The 20,634-nt window shown below is 46.1% G+C and overlaps 1 protein-coding gene across 1 annotated transcript in view; it reads left to right on the top strand.

Moving 5' to 3' along the window:
• Positions 1–10,138: 10,138 nt before the first annotated feature.
• Positions 10,139–20,634, top strand: part of LOC144693976 (WW domain-containing transcription regulator protein 1-like) — a 152,344-nt gene continuing 141,848 nt past the window's right edge. The window contains exons 1-2 of the mRNA XM_078564259.1: positions 10,139–10,550; positions 10,586–11,077. Coding sequence (XP_078420385.1) covers positions 10,668–11,077 — 410 coding nt within the window. The 5' untranslated portion in view covers positions 10,139–10,550; positions 10,586–10,667. The remainder of the gene's footprint in view (positions 10,551–10,585; positions 11,078–20,634) is intronic.

Below are 20,634 nucleotides of genomic sequence, written 5' to 3'. Positions count from 1 at the left end.
TCTGATCCACACCAGCCAACCAGCCCCCCCAAAGAGCCTTGGGTGCTGTGGCAACACACACTTTTACATGTTGCATGTTGTAGCCGGGAACCACGATACTGATGGTAAAGGCTCCAATTTCTTTCCATCACAGGCATTTCTCCCACTCTTACCACCTGCCATTGGCGTATTTTGGAAGGATTTACAAGTTGATAATCAACCTGTTTGGCCACATTATGAATGCACCTTCCTTGATCATCAAGTCCTGGAGTGGGACTTGAACCCAGAGCTTCTAGCTCAGAGGCAGGGATGCTACCCACAGCACCACAAGACCTCATTCTTCAATAAACTACAGCATACAAAAAAATTGGTTTCTGAGAATTGTATATTGAGAAAAAAAATCATTACAAAAGGATAGAAGAAAAATTATGCCTTCACAGAATCAATCCTTGTGACTTCCACATTCAGACCCATAATTCTATGGTACAATTTATCCGTGTATTGGATATGTCAGCTGTGGCTCAGTTGGTAACAGTCTTGCCTCTGAGTCAGAAGATTCTGGGCTCAGGTCCCAGTCCAAAGATTGAGTGCATAATCCAGGCTGAGTCTCCCAGTGCAGCATTGAAGGAGTGTTGCATTGTCAGAGGTGGAGTCTTTAGGATGAAACATTAGATCAAGGCCTCTATCTACCCTCTTAGGTGGACACAAAAGATCCTATGAGTTTATTTAAAAGAAGATAGGTGCCTTGGCCAATATTTATCCCTCAGCCACTATAAAACAAATTATCTGGTCATACAAACATATCTACGAACATACGAATTAGGAACAGGAGTAGATCACTCGGCTCTTCGAGCCTGCTCCGCCATTCAATAAGATGATGGCTGATCTTATTGTTACCTCCACTCCACATTACTGCCTACCCTTGATAACCTTTCACCCCCTTGTTTATCAAGAATCTATCTAGCTCTGCTTTAAAAATATTCAAGGGCTCTGCTTCCACTGCCTTTTGAGGAAGAGAGTTCCAAAGACTCACAACCCTCTGAGAGAAATAATTTCTCCTTATCTTTGTCTTAAATGATTGACCCTATATTTTTAAACCATGACATCTAGTTCGAGATTCCCCCACAAGAGGAAACATCCTTTCCACATCCACCCTATCAAGACCCTCAGGATTTTAAAGGTTTCAATCAAGTTGCCTCTTACTCTTCTAAATTCCAGTAGATTCAAGCCTATCCTATCCAACCTTTCCTCATAAGACAACCTGCCCGTTCCTGGTAATAGTCTAGTAAACCTTCTCTGAACTGCTCTTAACACATTCACATCTTTCCTTAAATAAGGAGATCAATACTGTACACAATACCCCAAATGTGGTCTCACCAGTGCCCTGTATAACTGAAGCACAATCACCCTACTTTTGTAATCAATTCCCCTCACAATAAACAATAACATTCTATTAGCTTTCCTAATCACTTGCTGTACCTGCACACTAGCCTTTCTGATTCAGGCACTAGGACACCCAGATCCCTCTGAACCTCAGAGCTCTGCAATCTCTCGCCATTTAGATAATAAACTTCTTTTTTATTCCTCCTGCCAAAATGGGCAATTTCACATTTGCCCACATTAAACTGCATTTTCCAGATCTTTGCCCACCCACCTAACCTAGCTATGTCACTTTGTAGCCTCCTTACATCCTCTTCACAATTTAATTTCCTACCTATCTTTGTGTCATCAGCAAATTTAGCAACCATACCTTTGGTCCCTTCATCCAGGTCACTTATATAAATTGTAAAAAGTTGAGGCCCCAGCACTAATTGGCCGGCAGGTAAAAAGACCTTTTACCCGTTGGCCGCAATGGCTGCTTTTCAAGCTATATCATCCCAAGCTCTCCGCATTAATTATTCATTCCAGGGAAATGCGCTGTTTCATGGCGGGCAGGCTCTCATTTGCCTGCCACGCCGTCACCTCGCTGCTTCATTACGCTGGGCACTATATTTAAAGTTGCGTACACCTCTCAGTGCTTCCAGCCCATGACTGCTGCATGATAGACATGGCCCCAAAAGGCAAAAAGACTGCAGCCCCCAGGTTTAGTGTTGCATCCCTCGAGTGCCTTTTAGAAGCTGTGGAGACCCGTCGTGATGTCCTCTACCCCTGCTCTGGCCGCAGGATGGGCAGCGGCATTGCCAATCCAGCATAGGAGGTGGTGGCAGGTGGTGGTCAGCGCCAATGCTCTGGAAAAGAGGACAGCCACCCAGTGCCGCTACAGGATGGATGGTCTCATCCGTTCCACTAGAGTTACTCATGCTTCTCATCGCTCTCAATTCACACACTCACAAACCTATCACATATCCACGGGGATCTCACACCTCAAGGGACAACACCACTAACTCTCACACACACCCTCACATCTCCATCAGGCTCATATCCTCTCCAACTCACATCCTCATCCCGTTCATGGCTCCGCTCATCACACAAACATTCCACACAGTGCCATGTGTGCTGCTCACACTCTCTCCATCTGTTTTTATGAAGGAGAAGCCTGCTAACATCAGCAGGGAGAGGTCCCAGACCAGGGGTGGAGTGGCCCACATTAGGCCCTTCACTCACTTTGAGGAGCGTGCCATCATGCTGACTGATGAGGATGTGGATCGTGCCTGTGGTGACAGTGAGGTCAGTGGCGAACACCCACGTGAGGATCCTGCACCACATCATCCCTCTCTCAGTGCAACTGTGAGTGCTCTCTCTCCTGTTTTTGACTCTTTGGCCATGCACTAATTATCTCTACTTTGGTTCACAAGGACCGACACCCTCAACCAGCCAGTGCCTCAGCTCCATCTAGATCCACACCTCCAGCCAAGAGGACACCTCCTCCATAAACAGCCTGGAAGACCCATCACAGCGCTTACCACACCCTCCACCAGCGCAGAGACACACACTTCAGTAGGACCTAGATCTACAGCAGGCTCAGGTTCACAATCTGGTGGTCACCACATAGACACGCATCTGCAGCAGGGGGAGGCAGGTTCAGCCGAGTTCCCCAGCACTCGGAGGACTGCTGGGGAAGAGGCATCTGTGAGGTCTGAGTCAGATGATGAACCTCTGGGTTAGGCTTTCCAATTGATCCTGGAGAGTCAGCAGAAGGCGGGGGAGCATCATGCAGAGCTGTTGGAAACCCTCATCACAGTGGGTCACGAGTCAGAGGAGTGCGTCTGCCTGCTCTCTGATGAAGTGGTGCCCACATATGTGCCTATGGAGGTCTCCATGGGGAGGATGGCGGATGCCATGGAGACCCTGGTCCAGCAGAATGTGGAGATATGCGCTGACCATCGCGGGAGCCGTGGGAGAGTTCCTGCAGTGGCAACGCAAGAGGGAAATGGGGTACCTCAATGTCCCTCCAGGTGCTTCTTCCCCTCAACAAGTCAGGCCGGGGCCTCAGGCACCCGTGGGGAGGAGGAGCTGCAGCTGGACACTCCTGGGTCATCCACTCAGGAACCTCAGTGGCTCTGAGATTCCCCTTTGCCTGTGAACCCTCAACCTTGTCCTCTGTCACCACAGAGGAAGCAGCCAGCCCACGAGTGATTCTGGAGGGAGAAGAGTGTGTGTGTGGCAGGGCCTTTCGGAGCCTCATGCAAGCACTCTCCCACACACACGGATCCTTCCCCTATAACACTCATCTCAATGTCCTGAGCATTCTCAATGCTGCCTGCTGGGGTTCACTATCAGTTGTCCATCTGAGCTGACCTGTATCTCCGCCCACCCATTGATCTCATTCCCATGATTTTGCCCACCATGACTCTCGTTTCACTTTTGATTTGGACAGCATGGTGCTAATTCAGTTTTACTTTCACTCCCCCACCCTTTACCCTCCCCCAGTCACCCATTTCCTTTCCCCCATCACAGTTGACCCCCCCGGCATCACCTCCCACCTCCCCTCTGCGACCTACCAACCACAGCCCTTTTCCTTCGGGGATGTTCTGGTGAATGTGCAGGTTCCCTTTCTTCCCGAAAATCCCAACCCATCCTCATTAACTTTCCCGACCTCCTCCTTCCCACCGCCAGGGTCTATGTCTGTCACCAAGTCACCTAACAGCCCTTGCCGTCCCTTCTACTGCTACCGTCGAACCCTTACCCTCCTACACTACTGCCTCACTCTGCCCTCGGACATTCTCACCATTCCCTTGTACCATGTCCACAGTCAGTTTGCACCCCAGGTGGCAGTCATAGAACCATCAGACCTCTCCCTTGCATGTTCACCTGGACATCTCCCCCTCTGAACCCCTTATCCCCTGGAACCCCATCCCCCCTCTGGACCCCTGCCCCCCCAGAACCCCATCCTCCTTGGAATCCCTTCCCACCCCATAGTCCTCCCGCCTTCCCAGACTCACCCCGCTTAGCCCCTCCCCTTTCTTGACTCCTTCAGACACCCTTACTCCTTCCTCCAGCTTTACTCCTTCCTTCTTCCTGACTTCTTTCTCCACCCTTACTCCCTCCCTTCTCCAAACTCATTCCCTTAGACCTTACACTCCCCCCCCCTTACACCTGCCTCCCCAGTTGTCATCTTCTTCCAGTTACCCCTCCTTCCCTGTACTCCCTCCCCACTCCCAACCTCCCCCGACACCTTCATTCCCCTCTCCCAAACTCATCCCCCCAACACCTGCATTCCCACCTCCCAACTTCACCCCCCGACACCTCTTCATATCCCAGTCGATTCCAGACCTTCCTCTCCCACCCCTTCGGCCATCATCTGTTGTGAGCACCAATGGTGACTATCCAACTTCCGTGAGCTGCTTCACAGCAGAGCCATGTCCATGAGAATCCACCCAGCATGCCACGGACATTCCTCCAGTGTGCTGTCGCTTTCGGGCTCCAGCATCTTCTGTTCCGTGGATAGCCACGATGTGAGCAAGGCCCCGGCGGTAAGTCCCAACTTCTGCATGCCACACTTGTCAAGACAGGTTCTGCATGGTGCGTTTTCCTGCCAATGTGGATGGACGATCCAGTGGGCGGGGGATGAGTCTGGCGGGCTGGCCTTATAATAATATGCTGATGTATTATAAGGAGGTTCCCGATTTTCATTGGCTGAGCAGATAATCGCAAAATGATCTCACAACATCGTGAAATCGATTTTTGGCCTTCTCGCCATATTGTCCGCTCATGCCACCGAACACGCCTGACACCAGCAGGCATGGAAAATTCCTCCCCCAGTCTATATCATCCTGTAGCCATGTCTCTGTAATGGCTATCAAATCATACTTATTTATTCTTATTTGTGCTATCGGTTCATCTGTTTTGTTTCAAATGCTACATGCGTTTAGATACAGAGCCTTTAGTTTTGCCCCTTTATTATTTTTGTAACATCTAACCTTATCTGTTGATTTACTCTTAGATTTGCACTCTCTGTCTCTTCCTGTCACATTCTGTTTATCATTTCCCATATTAGTACCTTTCTCTTTTGTCTTGTCTCTACTCTTTGGTTTACCACATCTTCCTAACTTTGATCCCCTGCCCCCATTATTTAGTTTAAAGCCATCTCTACTCCCCTTGTTATGTGGCTCACTAGAACGCCAGCCCGAGCATGGTTACAACCATTTGTGAGCTAATTGGCTGCTGTGTATCCTACATAACAAAGGTGATCACATTTCAAAAGTACTTCATTGGCTTTAGGGTGTCCTGAGGTTGTGAAAGGTGCTTTATAAATACAAGTCTTTCTTTTTACTTTAGAAATCTCACCATCTGCTCTATTGTGAGTCCTCTGACCTTCTGGCATTGTCCCACTTTCCATTCCTGACTCCTTCCACTCTATTATTGGCGGCTGCTCTTTCAGCCACCATGTATCCCTCATCTGGACCTTCCTCCAACAGAATATTCACCTCCCTTCCTTCTATGCTGCTTCCCCCTGTTGATTAATCCCTCTCTTCCCCCTCTCCCTCATGCTTGGTGTTCATTCATTGCCCGCTGTACGCTCAGTCAAGACTGACATGTCTCTTGGTGGATGAGGAAGAAGCTGCTGTTGAAGTGGTTGGCAACAAAGAAAGAAGATTTGTTCTTAAAATTGAGAAACCTGGGGAGAGGACTGAAGCCCGTTGCGCAGATACCATTGTGATTGAAATGTGTAGGAGTAAAGAGGTGATAAATCAGGAAGTAGTGATTAGGCAATGCTCAATTTAAGTCATGAAGGCCTGAAGATTGTAGGAGGGAGAGAATACTGACTGAGGTATTGGGTTCTGCAATTTTGGAGCCTTGGGAAATAAAAAGGGGACTGTGCAAAAAGTATCGATTTCAACTCATGAAGTAAGAAACAGCAAAAATGGTAAAGATTGGTTTCATGTGGGAAATTGAATTCAACTAGATTTGACTTATGACCATCCTGTTCCTTCTCTGTCCACTCAAATACTTTCTACTAAACACAGCAAATTATGGGCTAGCCAGAACCTTTTGACATTCAACATGGGCACCACCAAAGTCATTCTATTCAACTTGTGCCAGAAATTGCAGACATTCATATTTGACCCTCCCTGACATCTTGTTCATCCTCACAAGCTCACAAATGGTTGTAACCATGCTCGGGCTGGTGTTCTAGTGAGCTACATAATTAGGGGAGTAGAGATGGCTTTAAACATGGCAAGGGATCAAATTTGGGAAGATGTGGTAAACCAAAGAGTAGAGACAAGACAAAAGAGAAAGGTACTAATATGGGAAATGATAAACAGAACTGTTCCTATATTTCCTTTTCAACCCTGAATGAGCGTCAAATCCATTTTCAGTGGGACCACCATTTCCAGCTTTGAAGTATCGCTCATCTCCATTCTTACTTAATTCAAACTGCCAATGAAACCCTCATCTACAAATTCACCTTCCAACTCAACTTTTCCAACATTTCCCTTGCCGAGCTCCTCCATAAATAAACTCCAAATCATCTGGAACCCTGCTACCCACATCCTATTCTACATTAGGTCTTTATCACCTATCACTGTTTGTCCATGGCCTCATTCCACCTAATACTGCGCTCACAAGACTGTTCCTTTGGTTCCAGTCCATTGCATGTTCACTACTTTACTCTCACATCCCTGATGGAGTCTTCAATCACCTTGCACCCACAGTCTGGAATTTAATCTCTAAACACCCTACATCTCTTAGCAGTTTCAAAAGACACCTTATAACCTACAACCTATACCTCCTATAATTCCTTCCTTACTCTTGCTTGGGTCTAACTCCCACTTGAGAAGTACCTTGGAAAGTTTTGACACACAAGATGTGCTACATCATTGTAAGTTGTTATTGGCTGGTTTGTCAAAAAGGGTTCAAGCTTGTAACAGGATACTTGAGATAAAATTTTCTGGTCTATTGATCTTTGTACAAAACTTCAAAAAGTCATTCTTTGCATTACATCCCATTTAATTTTCCATTCAATAATGAAATCTAAACAAAGCCAAAGTTACCTACATTACAACGATGACTTCAAAAAGTACTTTAGTGGTAAGACGCTTTGGGCTGTCCTGAGATCATGAAAGATGCAGCATAAATGCCAACATTTCTTTCCTTGTCTTTTAAGTGACAATATTGAATAAAAACTTGTGTTGTCTGCTCTCTCTGGCTGAAATGTAATAGTGCAGTTGTGTGTTTGTAGGTACAGTGTTTAATGTGCTGATAATTACACCCTACATCATCAGGGAACCTGTTGTGCTTGGCTGCGAGTTCTGTTTTTCAATGCTGAGAGGCTGTTGACCATGGCTGGAACTGGGGATTGGTGTCAGGATAAGAAGTCCACCATTTAGAATTGAGATGAGGAGAAAATCTCTTCTCACAGAATGTTGTGAATCTTTTGAATTCTCTACCCCATAGGGCTGTGGATGCTCTGATGTTGAGTTTACTCAAGAATGAGATTGATAGATTTTTGGGCACTAGGGAATCAAGGGATATGAGAATAGGGCAGGTACGTGGAGTGAAGGTAGAAAATCAACCATGACTGGTGGAGCAGGTTTGAGGGGTCATTATGGTCCACGCCCGCTCCTTTTTCTTCTTTTTATGTTCTTACAAATTTTTGTGTCGATCAAGAGAACGATGTCAGTTTGGGCAATGTAATTATTTTCATGAACTAGCTTGATACAAAATGAGGAAAGTCCTTTGAGTTATCTTAGCTGTAGAAAACCCTACAGTCACTTCACCGTGGCATCTGAACCATATCAAATCTTTTGCCTCCACTATTGTACCTGCAAGTCCATTCAATATGTTGATCAGTCTTTGTTCGAATCAGAATATCTTGGTCTCAGTTGTACATTTGCCTATTACTAGTTTGAATCTGTGTCTCCTCTACCTAACCTTTTGTACCCAGATCATTAGTAGAGTACAACTCCAACATTATGCTTTTACTCTAATCTTCAATCTTATCAGTCTTTGGTATCAGACCGAGTACATTGATAGCGCTCTCAACCCTGAGAAAGTTATTGGTTCATGTCGCAGTCCGAAAATTTGAGCACAAAATCCATGCTGGTTCTCAATCACAGCACCAAGGGATGCTGCGCTGTCAGATGTGCTGTCATTTGGATGAGGCATTAAACGAAGGCCCCCTCAAGTGGATGTGAGGGATCCCTTGGTATTGTTTTGAAGAACAGAAGAGTTATCCCTAGTGTCCTGGCCAATATCTAACCCTCAACCAACATCACTAAAACTTGCTGTTTGTGGGACCTCGATGCGTGCGCAAAATTGGCTGCCACATTTCCAATTTACCTACTTCATTGGCTGTTAAGCACTTTGTGGCGAATGAGGTTGTGAAAGGTGCTACATAAATGCAAGCTCTTTCTTTCCATATCTTGTTCAAGTTGCCCCAAGTTCCAGTGCTTGTTTCATAGGGAATTTTAAAAAAATTTTCTTGGCTGGAAAGTACAGCAACAAAATAATTGGGCGCGATGGTTTCATCATTTCATGCATTTCTGCACATGTCCTTCAGCGTTCGTGATTCCACATCAATGGCATTAAAACTGTAACAGCACAGACTGTTCCAGACACTGTATACCCACTGCGAAATGGCCTCTTAAATTCAGCTTATCTTTGCCTGTGTTATATCCGCCTGGGGGCTCCAAATAGGAATGCCACCTTTTGCCAAGCTTGAAGGAGTGTAACATGGGCGAGGGAGGGGCAATTATCACAGCTTCAGTTCTGAAGTTTTTTTTCCCGCTGCTGAACTAAATTAAATTGGAAACCTTGATGACTAAATACCTTTCACCTTATATAGGTGACTGAATAGAAAAAGAAAATTATCCTTCCAAAAAGAAACTACTTTTTAACGGTTAGGTTTAGATTTTCTAAGTTTCTGACTCAAAAATATGGTCAGGTACAAAAATCAGATGGTAGGAGTTGATCGGGGTTAACACCTGGCAATGAAGACAGTTGCAGGTAATACAGGGGACAACCTGGTGTGGTGACCATGGGACTGCAGTGTGCTCACTAGTCTCATGAGTTATAGTGCCACTTCTGAAGGTTTAGTCAGGCTACCTGACAATGCTTGGCATTAGTAAGTGGCAGTCTAACTGCATTCTTAAAAGACAGAAACAAAAAGCAGGATAAGGAAAGAGAGGGAAAGCTGGAGGCAGAGAAAGAAAAGGAGATAGGCACGAATGGGGGGAAAATGGAGAGAAAGGGGAAAGGAAAATTAAACGGAAGGCGAGTCAATGAGGGAGAATGAGCACCAAGACAGATAGAGTGACAGAAGAAAATAGAGTGGGGGAGGGAGGCGGGGATTAAAATTCCTCTGATTCCATATATGGTAATAACAGAAAGGCAAAGTGATTTCGTGTTCTTAAGGTCACTCAACTCAAAAACAAAAAGGGGGGCCGGGGGGGGGGGGGGGGGGGGTGGGGGTGGGAGGGGGGAATAAAAAGCACACACAGACCCCCACTCCCCCCTCAGGAAGATCAAAGTTTCCTTGGCGGCTGAACCCCTAGCGTTCCTTCAGAGCCGGGAGAAAGTCTCTCCCTCTTGCCTTTGCCTAATCTATTTTTTTTTATTACAGTTTCGCAAACATTTCCGCACGTCAGCAAAACAGCAGAGCCTCACTGACAACTTCTCTCTCTCTCTCTCTCTCTCTCTCGGTGGGTTGTGTCTAAAAGGAAAAACCTCCCATTCCGCTACCCCTTCCCCTCCTCCCCACCCACCTCCTCCTCCTCCTCCTCCTCCTTCAAAAAAAAAAGTTTTCAAGAGAGGGGAAGAAAAGTTGTTGAAAAGTTGCTTTTGTCGAAGTTTTGTTTGCACACATTTATGTCTGTGTGTGTGTGTGTGTGTGTGAGGAAATTGACAAAGGCTTGTTTTCCATAGTGAGTTTCGCCGTTCTGATTTGTTCAGGTCAAGTAACCCAGACTGGGAGCTCATGAATAATTAAAGAGAAGGAGTCCAGCCAGCAGAACCGACGCTGGTGACTGAACACTCCTTGGAAACTTGAGTTTCCCCAACTTTTTTTTTTAATATATATTTGCCTGGAGTTTGGAGACGGGCGATCATGAAAGTCCTGATTATTTTACATCCGCGCTTTTGAAGACTGGACTCGTTGGAGAGAGGAGGGAGGAGGAGGAGTGGTGGTGGTGGTGGGGGGGCTGGGGAGGGATTTAAAAAAAAGTTTTGTTCGAACAAGAAAAAAGTTTTGAAAACTTTCTATTTATTTTACCTATATATCTATATAATAATAACAGCAGTCTGGAATGGATCCCAATCCTATCCCACCACCGGGACAGACCATCGTCCGCGTCTTGGGAGACTCTGAGACTGACCTGGAGGCTCTGTTCAACGCCGTGATGAACCCCAAACCCGGCACCGTCCCGCACCAGGTGCCCATGAGGATGAGGAAACTGCCCGAGTCCTTTTTCAAACAGCCCGATTCGGGATCCCACTCGCGCCAGTCGAGCACGGACTCCAGCAGCAACTTGCCCCAGTTCCAGGTGCAGCACATCCGATCGCACTCGTCCCCTGCCTCGCTGCCCGTCAGTGCCAACCCCAACCCCCAGCCGTACGGCCACCTCCGGCAGCAGTCCTTCGACAACATAGACGATGTCCCGCTGCCCCCCGGCTGGGAGATGGCTAAGACCCCGTCAGGCCAGAGGTACTTCTTAAAGTGAGTAGCCAACTTTGTGCGTGCAAACTTTGATTTCAACCTTTCTGATCACAGCAGCAAACTCTCTAACTATGTGTTCTATCGGTGTAGCCCAATGTGTCTAACCTCTCCGTGGCCCTGTGCAACCATGTCTTTAGGGTGCTGTAACCCAGAGGGATTACAGTATGGACCAGAGCTGGAAGGTGAAATTAGGCTGGATTGCTCTTTGTCAGCGGGCAGGGGCACGATGGGCCGAATGGTCTCCTCCTGTGCCGCAAATCTTTCGATGTCCTCCTGTTTGTGATTAGTTTGTCCCTATAAGTGAAAAATCCTCCCTGTCATTTCTCATCCCGACCCCCTCCGTCTAAGTGCTTGTTTATATATGTGTAAGGACATTGACTCATTCTCAGTAACTCCATTTTGATAAGGTGGGTGGGGGTGGCGAGGGAGTCTCAGAAAAAAAGTGAAAGTTTGTAACTTCTTTGTTTATTTGGTCAACGATAGCAGGGCAATTTTTTTTAAAAAAAATCGTCTTTGCTAATGTGATTAATAATTTTGTCTGTTTGTAAAAACGGGTGAAGATTGTTTCTGTAAAGTCTTTCATCTATCAGTAGAATGAGAGACTGAGATTGACCAGAAGGTTGGCAGGGTAAAGTGTACCAGAGACAGGGAGGCTGTAGTCTACTGAGGGCTATGATTGCAATTGGTAGAGTAAAGTGAAGCGGAGGGAGGGGTGATTCACATGGAAGTTTTGTACAGATTGCTGCTGCCCAGATGCCCAATTTGTTTAAAAAAACACCTGAATGACATTTTGGGCTTTTCAAGGTGAGGCACATTGGTACTTGGAAATGTGACATTTTGAGCAGCTAGTGTCCTGATTAGGTCCCCTTTAGTTAAGTATGGTGCAAAAAAAAAGAGACAAGAGTCTGCTTTATGTACACTGCACCTGACAATGTGTCTAAACTCTGATCTCAGAATGTCACCAGCTCCCTCTATACCGACTTTACCTCTCTTGAGTGTGACTCTGAACTCAGTGGCAATGTGTTCTCTGGACTCACTAACAACCCACTAGGAACCTGGTTCAACTCATTTTTATGAGTTCTATATGGGGAGTCCCAAAGAAGAAAGGTAAGATTCTAATCTCCATAAATGCACATCACATTACCCGCTCCCCATTTCTTTTTAGGATCCTTCTGTAGTTTCTGTTGAAATTTTCTTGCCATACATTTGGGAGCAGGGTATTGTTGAGCCTTGTACTTGACCTTGCTTATACCTTGGATGGTCCTCCTTTTTGCATATTGTTTGGGTGGAATGTGCACTAAGATGTTTTCTGTTCTCTTTGCAATTATCCTTTCAGGAATAGAAGGAAATGTATACTTTGATTTCAAGTAAGCTTGGCACATTCTCCAAGCAAGCCTTCACCCATCACAACTCCCGCCCACTCCTCAGATCCTTTACCAGGGTATAACTTGCGTGCAGTATCTGTAACACCATTTATCTTTTGTGCCATAACACCACATGAGCTACATAATATTTCTGTCAAGGTTAAAATTTACAGCCTCCCACTCAATGACTGTTGATAGTGCACTGTAGTTCCTTTGGCATTAGTACAGTATTTGCCATTTGACTGGATAGTCAATATTCTGAAGCCTCAGCTGCACGGCATTGACAGTCACGAAAATGTTTTCAGTTCTTTGACAACCAGCTTTCCTGTCACTTTGCCAAAAGAAAATTAAGCTGCACCTCTACTGACCTCAAAGTGCTTTACAGCCAATGAAGTACTTTTGAAGTGTCACTGTTGCAATACAGAAAACACGGCAGCCAATTTGTGCACAGCAAGGTCCGATGAACAGCAATGTGATAATGACCAGATCTTCTGTCCATAGATGTTGGTCGAAGGATACAAATTGGCCATGTCCACAGGAAGATCCCCCTGCTCTTCTTCAAAGTAGTGTCACGTAGGGAAAAGGGTGGCATAGTAGTAATATCACTATGGCGTTAAAATCCAGAAACCAGGCCAATGCTCTGGGGGAACGGGTTCCAATCCCACCATGGCAGCTGGTGGGAATTAAATTCAATTAATAAATCTGGAATTAAAAGCTAGTCTTAGTCATGGTGACTGTGAAACTATCATCAATTGTCCTAAAAACCCATCTGGTTCACTAATGTCCTATAAGGATGGAAATCTGCCATCCTTCCCTGTTCTGGCCTATATGTGACTCCAGATCACAGCAATGTGACTGATTCTTAACTGCCCTTGAAATGGCCTGGCAAGCCACTCAGTTCAAGGGCAATTAGGGATGGGCAACAAATGCTGACCTTGCCAGTGATGCCCACATCCCATGAAAGAAAAAAAACAGGATCTTTGAGGCCCACCTCATTTTAACATCCCATCCAAAAGCGTGTAGCACCCCCTCAATACGTCAACACCTAGATGAGCATCAGCCTGGATTTTGTGCTCATGTTCCTTGAGCGGAGCCTAAACCCACAGCCTTTTAACTCAGAGGTGAGAGTGCTACCCACTGAGTCACAGTTGACCCACTATTGTCAATGTAAATTTGTGCCAAGTGGCCCAACAGTGTCTTGAAGCATTAAAAGCTTCCCTACCAGTGGTATGTAGGTGAGCTTAAAAAAAAAGCTTGATTTGATATCTTAGTAAGTGAGTGCACTACTTAGTGTAATATTGAGTAATGTAGTTCAAAAGGTTCCTGAATTTTGTGCATGATCTGCTGAGTTAGATAATCTCAGCTGGAATGATAGTAGGGATGTGACAACAGGCCTCAACGCCCTTGGGCTGCAAGGGATCAGGGCGGGGTGGAAAGCAAGGGTGGGGGTCATTGAGGACTCATGGAACAGGCATGGGAACAGAGTGAAATATCAATTACTGATTAACATCCAGTCACCCTGTAGGGGGACGCTTATGTGGGAGAGTCAGAGCAGGCAGTGTCAACTTGGCTGTGATGTCCTTGTTGGTCAGAAAACTTACTGAGTCTTCCTTGTCGCAAATTGCTGGGGTTTTTTATGCACTAATAATGACCCCTGCCATGGACTCACGGTTAATTTGCAAGCATTGTGCTATATGCTGCCTGGGGAACTAAGCTTAGGCTGGGAGTGGAAGGAGAAAGATGCAGTGCAAGTCTGGAAAATGACAGTCCTTACAAGGTAATAGGAGTACTACATGACTTCAGATTTTTAACCATCAGGGTTATTTTCTTGGCAGGTTTTGTGCATTTTTGTTTTGTTTGTTTGTGGTTGAATCACAACATTTGGTATTCAAATACAAGATTTCCAAGTTAAGGCATGGAAGCCTCTTTAAAGTTATGCACATCAGCTAAGTAACTAAAGATGAGGAAACTAGCAAACAATTGTTTTGCATTGTCAGAAGTGTAATTGCTGCAGTAAGTTAGTTTACTTATAGTTGAAACCTCAAGGGCTAGGAAATAAGATGCTAAGAAGTAAATCAGAAAATACAGTGACTGTATAATCAGGGATGTGGACCATTTGTAATTTTTGTTTCCATCGCTCAAGTAACAGAATAGCAGGGAGGTGAAGGGCCTTCAAAACAAGCCTAAAGCTTAGAAACTTGGAAAATTGCTGATGATACAAAGGTAGGTTGGAATGTAAGCTGTGAGGAGGACACAAAGAACCTGCAAAGAAACTTGGACCGGCTAAGTGAATGGGCAACAAGGTGACAGATGGAGTATAATGCGGGGAAGTGTGAGGTTATGCACTTTGGTGGTATGAATAGAAAAGCAGAATATTTTTGAAAAGGTGTGAAACTTGTTAAGGTTGATGTTCAGAAGGACTTGGGCATACTCAAACGAGGAACACAGATAGTTAGCATACAGGTACAGCAAGCAATTGGGAAGGAAAATGGCATGTTGACCTCAATTGCCAAGGGGATTAGAGTACAAAAACAAGGAAGTTTTACTTCAACTGTACAGGTCCTTGATGAGACCACACTTGGAGTACCATGTGCAATGCGGTCTCCATATTTAAGGAAGTATATGCTTGTACTGGGGGGCTAGTTAGCTCAGTTGGCTAGATGGCTAGCGTGTTAACGCTAGTAGCACAGGGTTCAGTTCCCGTTCTGGCTGAGGTAGACTTGCGGCCTCTCCTTGCAGTGAAAAATCATAGCATCTTGCTGTGCTTAGGCGAATAATCACCATGAACCTGTCTTTGGGCAGAGAACTGAAGATAAAGATACTTGTGTTGGAGGCAGTACAGCAAAGGTTCACCTGGGATGAGAGGGTTGTCCTATGTTGACAGGCTAAGTAAATTGGGTCTATATTCTCTGGATTTTAGAAGAATGAGATGAGATCCCATGAAACATACAAGATTCTGAAGGGGCTTGGCAGTGTAGATACTGAGAGGCTGCTTCCCCTGCCTGGAGAATCCAAAATATGAGGGCACAGTGTCCGGATAAGGGGCCGATCATTTAGGACTGCGGTGAGGAGAAATTTCTTCACTCAAAAGGTTGTGAATCCTTGGAATTCCCAAGACCAGAGGGTTGTGGAGGCTCCATCGTTGAATACATTTAAGGCTGAGATAGATAGATTTTTGGTCTCTTAGGGGGTTAAGCGGTATGGGGAACAGGTGGGAGTGTGGAGTTGAAGCCAAAGATCAGCCATGACCATATTGAATGGTGGAGCAGGCTAGACAGGCTGTTTAGTCTACTCCTGTTCCTACTTATGTTTTTATGTGACAGTTTGCCAGTTGCCTCTGTGACTATTTCACGACCCATTTAGCGCTCAAAATAAGTTCATCATTCCCTCCATATAACAGATGCAAAATATTTTATGTAACATTGCATTGATAGTTGTCATAAAGTAATTCTGTAAAAATACAGCAGGCTCATTCATAGTTTTGGTACTTGTAAATTCTGAGATTTTCTTGTTTTCAATTGATTCCATTGACATAAAAGGGTGAAAGCAGTAACTTGCTTTGCTGACTAAAATTAGTCATGGTTTGTAACTCCTCAAAATAACAAGTCATTTTTTTATTGAGTGCAAAGCGGCTTTGCTCCAAATATTGGTGAGGTGAGCATAGGAACAGTCGACGTTTTAGTCCCTCGAGCATCTACCAAGGTCAGATAGTTGCAAACGCCATACGTCAGATGGTACTTTTATTTTCGGTTTTGGTGATAACTGGTCTCTTCTTTTGGCTCCTTAATGACTTTATGCCCAGGAGCAGTTCCTCTCCCTATCATTATAATACCAATGATAGTATTCATGACAAAACAGATCACTGCCTGCACAACAGACGTGTTTCTGTCTTGCCCTTTCCTGCCTGCACCAACCAGGCCTTGGAGATAATGTTGAAAGTTCAGAACTGTAACAGTCACTACTAGCTGGTGACATCAAACTGGGGGAGTACAATTGAGTGGTCCTTAGCTTCGTGTGAAGCTTTCTGTAACCCAGTACACCAGAAATTAGGGAAGCTAAGAAGCTCGTATATTTGCGAAGCAATCCTTAGTTCTGTTTGAATAGATTTATATCGGACACTTGTAGGATGCCAGTGAGTTACAAAGTGGTAAATACAGCAAAGAATTCTCATGAGAGCAGATCCTGAATGCCAACAGAACACATTCAGATTAAATTACTGCCTGAAACTCTCAGCCAGCTATGTGTTATGTGTTTTTCTTTTGCATTATATAGTTCAGGGTTTATTTTTAAAAAAAACAATTTCCAAAAAAAACTATCTTATCTTAGTGCAGAAGAGACTGAAGGTTAAACAAAGACAATAGTGAGATAAGAGCATGACGGTTCATTTTCATCTAAATCATTGGGTAGTATTTAATGGCGGTAATGGGGATCTCGGCCGCTGGCTGGTGAGCTGGCGAGAGCCCTGTGTCACCTCTTATCGGGAAGCCCTGCTAAACTAAGGGCCATTCACGCACTTCATAGGCCAGTGGCAGACCTTTCCCGGGATCAAGGACCTCAGGGGTGGCAGAAGTCCCACCCACCAAGAGCTCCCAGCCAACCAAAGGTTAGCAGCTCTTTGTTGCTCAGCAGCGCCACTGGGGAGATGGTGGTTACTGCAGGTATACACCCACCAGAAGCCTAGGCATAGGTGAGTGATGGGGAATTGAGGGGAGGGTACTTTGCAGCCAGGGCAGGGGGTGGGTCTCAGTGGGCCTCCCTTCCTAATGCTGGGTCCCTCATTCAGGAACTGAGTGCCTTTAAATGAAGCCCCCCCCCTACCTTCTCCACCCCCTCTCCCCACCTCTCCCCCCCCCCCCCCCCCCCCCCCCGCCCACCCCGAAGCTTGAAAGCAACCCTGACAGGTCTTACTTTTCGGGCTTCACGCATGGCAAGTACCCCTGCCCACCGCTGGGTGAGTGCCATTCGGTGGCAGGAAGAGGCCCTTCAGTGGGCATTAATTGCCCACTTCACGGACTCGGTTGTTGGTGGTGGGGGGGGAAGGCTGTCCACTGGGCTTCCCGCCACAGACTTAATCAGGATAGTGGTGGGAAGGCGAAGGGGTCCCTGCCTGCCACCCTCCTGCCCAATGAAATGCCTCCTTTGCCACCATTGTTTGGGAACAATGCTCTTCCAACTTCACGGTGTCCGAAAAGTTGTGTCCCCACAAAAAATTGTGTTTCAGTGCGAACTGTTGATAGTTTGATTATTTTTGATGTGACGACTTGTTACAGTGAGATATGAATACTTGACGCCCACGCTATAATCACATAGTGATTCAGCATAGATTTCAAACTCTTTAACAGGCTGATCCAATAAATGTGATACTGTAATCACCCACATGACTTTACACAGACTTGGTTCTTGCACACTCGTGAAAGAAATTCAGGCCTGGCACTTGTTTACTGTGTATAAAAACAGCATTTATTACTAAATTAAGGGCTATTTTATTTAACATAGGGCTCTTAAGCCCTTCTTTCCTGCTCCCTCCACCCCCCAGGCTCATGGACTTCCTTGCCATTAAATTTAGATGCACTACTCAGCTGCCAATGCTGGATTTCTACCTTTCCCACCAAGCTACACATCCCACAAGGGTCCCCATCTGCCCCAACTTTGATCTTTCGCCTGTCTATAGTTTCTCTCCAAGCTCCTCTTGTCCATGAGATCTACCTCCTTCTCCCATGACCCTCATTGCCGCTAAACTGCTGACCTTCCAAATTTCCTCCCTGCTCCCTGTGCCAGCTGGTATCGGAAATGGTTTTCTTTTTTCATGTACTGCCCCCTCAAAACTATCATCACCTCCCTTTCCTCAAAAAAATCTACCCTTGATGCCTCTGTTCTTGCAAACTGCTGCCTCATTTCCAACTTTGCATTCCAAAGTTCTTGAATGTCTTGTTGCACCTGAAACCATGCCGAACGTTCTTAAAGCTTCTTGCTTGAATCCCCCCTTTCCGGTTTCCACCCCTTGCCATAGCACTGGAAGGGTTCTAAACAAAGTGGCAAATGCCATCCTTTGTGACTATGGCAACGGTTCATTTCCTCTCTTTGTCTTCCAGAGCTCTTGGCAGCCTTTGATACGGTTGACAACATCATCCTTCTCCATTTGCCCCATTGTCCAGCCACCTTGCTTTTACCGACTGAATTTAGCCAAAGAAATCGAGTAATGGCTTCCCTTCCTACAACATTCCCTTTGGAGTTTCCCCAAAGATCTATTCACAGCCCCCTCTTCCTCATCTGTATGCTGCCCCTTAGTGACATCATTGTAAAACATAGGCCCAAATTATACTCTCCCCTGGGGGCAGGTTGGCAGGTTGGGGATTGGGGGCGGTTGTGGTGGGCATAAAATTGGGAGCAATGCGAGTGGTGCTGTGCTTGTCACCTACCTGTCCACGCCCCTGCCCCATGCGGTCATTTCACCCACAGCAGAGGAAGCGTCAGGCTGCCTGCTGACCTGTGGGCCAATTGAGGCCCTTAAGTGGCTAATTAATGGCCACTTAAGGGCCTCTGACCACTGCTGCTGTGATTTCCTGCCCATGCCTCTCCCAGGTCTCCCAGCTGCCCAGGAAGAGCTTTTGGCCTTGTGGATGGGCTGCAACGAGAGCCCTCCAAAATGTGGACTCCAACTTTGTTCCACCCCGCCACCCCCCCACTGTTGACCTGTCACCCTTGCCAACCCCTAGCCCCTCAACTCCCTTGCCGGGACCTACCACCCTGGCCCCGACAAGACACCAGACTCGCCTCCCAGTCTGGGCTCCATCGCTGAATGGCTTTTGTGGAGACTGTTGCAGTCCTAACAGTGGCCACTGTTCTTGGTAACACTGCTGGGACAACGAGGCTGCCAGCCATTTGATTGGAGGCACACCTTCCTCTTCGAGGGAAGCAGAAGTCCCACCTCAAGCCAATTAAAGGCCCAATATCCTTTAAGTGTCTGGAGGGCGAGCTGGACTAGCGCAGGCAGGCTTGCCCCTGCCCCCAGCTTGAATTTCAGCCCATGGGGTTAATTTCTATATGTGTGCTCACCACACCCAGCTCTACTTCTCCGACATTTCCTTTGGAGCCCTCCATTGCCTCTGTGTTGTCAGACTGAATACAAGAATTGGGAGCAGGTATAGGCCATTTGGCGCTTTGAGCCTGCTCTACCATTCGATAAACTATCTGATTGTGGCCTCAACTCCACTCTCCTGTCTGCACCCCCCACCCGCCCCCTATAACCCTTGTGTCCCTTGCTGGTCAAAAACCTAACTCAGCCTTGAACATATTCAATGATCCAGCCTTCACTGCCCCCTGGAGAAGAGAACTCCACAGACTAATGATCCCCTGAGAGAAAAAAGCTCTTCCATCTCAGTCTTAAATGGGAGACCCTTAATTTTTAAACTGCCCAACATCCACACTTGCATAAGAACATAGGAACAGGAGTAGGCTACTGCATCCCCTTGAGCCTGTTCCACCATCCAATGGCTGATCTGCGTCTTAACTTTATTTACTCGTCTTGGTTCCCTATGCCTCAATGCCCTTGCCGAGCAAAAACCTATCAACCTCAGTTTTGAAATTGGATCAGCTACAATTGCCTCCACTTAAATACTGGGAAAGCCATAGTCATTGGCTTCGGTCTCTGCCGTAAGCAATGTATCTGTCCCAGCTCCCTGACCACTGTCTCAGCTTGAATGAAACTGTTTGCAACTTTGGTGCCTTACTTGGCCCCAGGCTAAGCTTCCAACCCCATACCCTCGCCATCAAATAGACTGCCTAGTTCCACTTCTCTAACATTACCGGTTTCTGTGATGTTGGGTACTTATTTCACAAGAATATTGTTTATATGGAATGTGCCAAATTAAGGGATGGGCAGTGGATGGATTTCAGGCATGCAATGTGGGCTCTCTATTGTGTCATTGACAGGCATGAGGGTCATCCATTGGCTTTCAGCGTTCATTCCGATACCCACCCATCGCAGGCATGCATCAATGACCAGTCTGCCACTGGTTAATCTGTCAGTATTTGTCTCAACAACTTGGTTTAAAAAGGAATTGTGAAGAATAGTCCAAAATTATCAGGGCTATTGTTATCATGTGGCCCTGCGTTATAAATAAGTTTATATTTATAGAAAGACTTCCATTCTGCTTGCCAATCAGGTATGACCCTGTAAACATGAATTTGCTG

Source organism: Cetorhinus maximus, chromosome 19 (genome assembly GCF_964194155.1).
Source record: "Cetorhinus maximus chromosome 19, sCetMax3.hap1.1, whole genome shotgun sequence".
NCBI lineage: Eukaryota > Metazoa > Chordata > Chondrichthyes > Lamniformes > Cetorhinidae > Cetorhinus > Cetorhinus maximus.
This window is presented reverse-complemented; position numbering and strand designations above follow the sequence as displayed.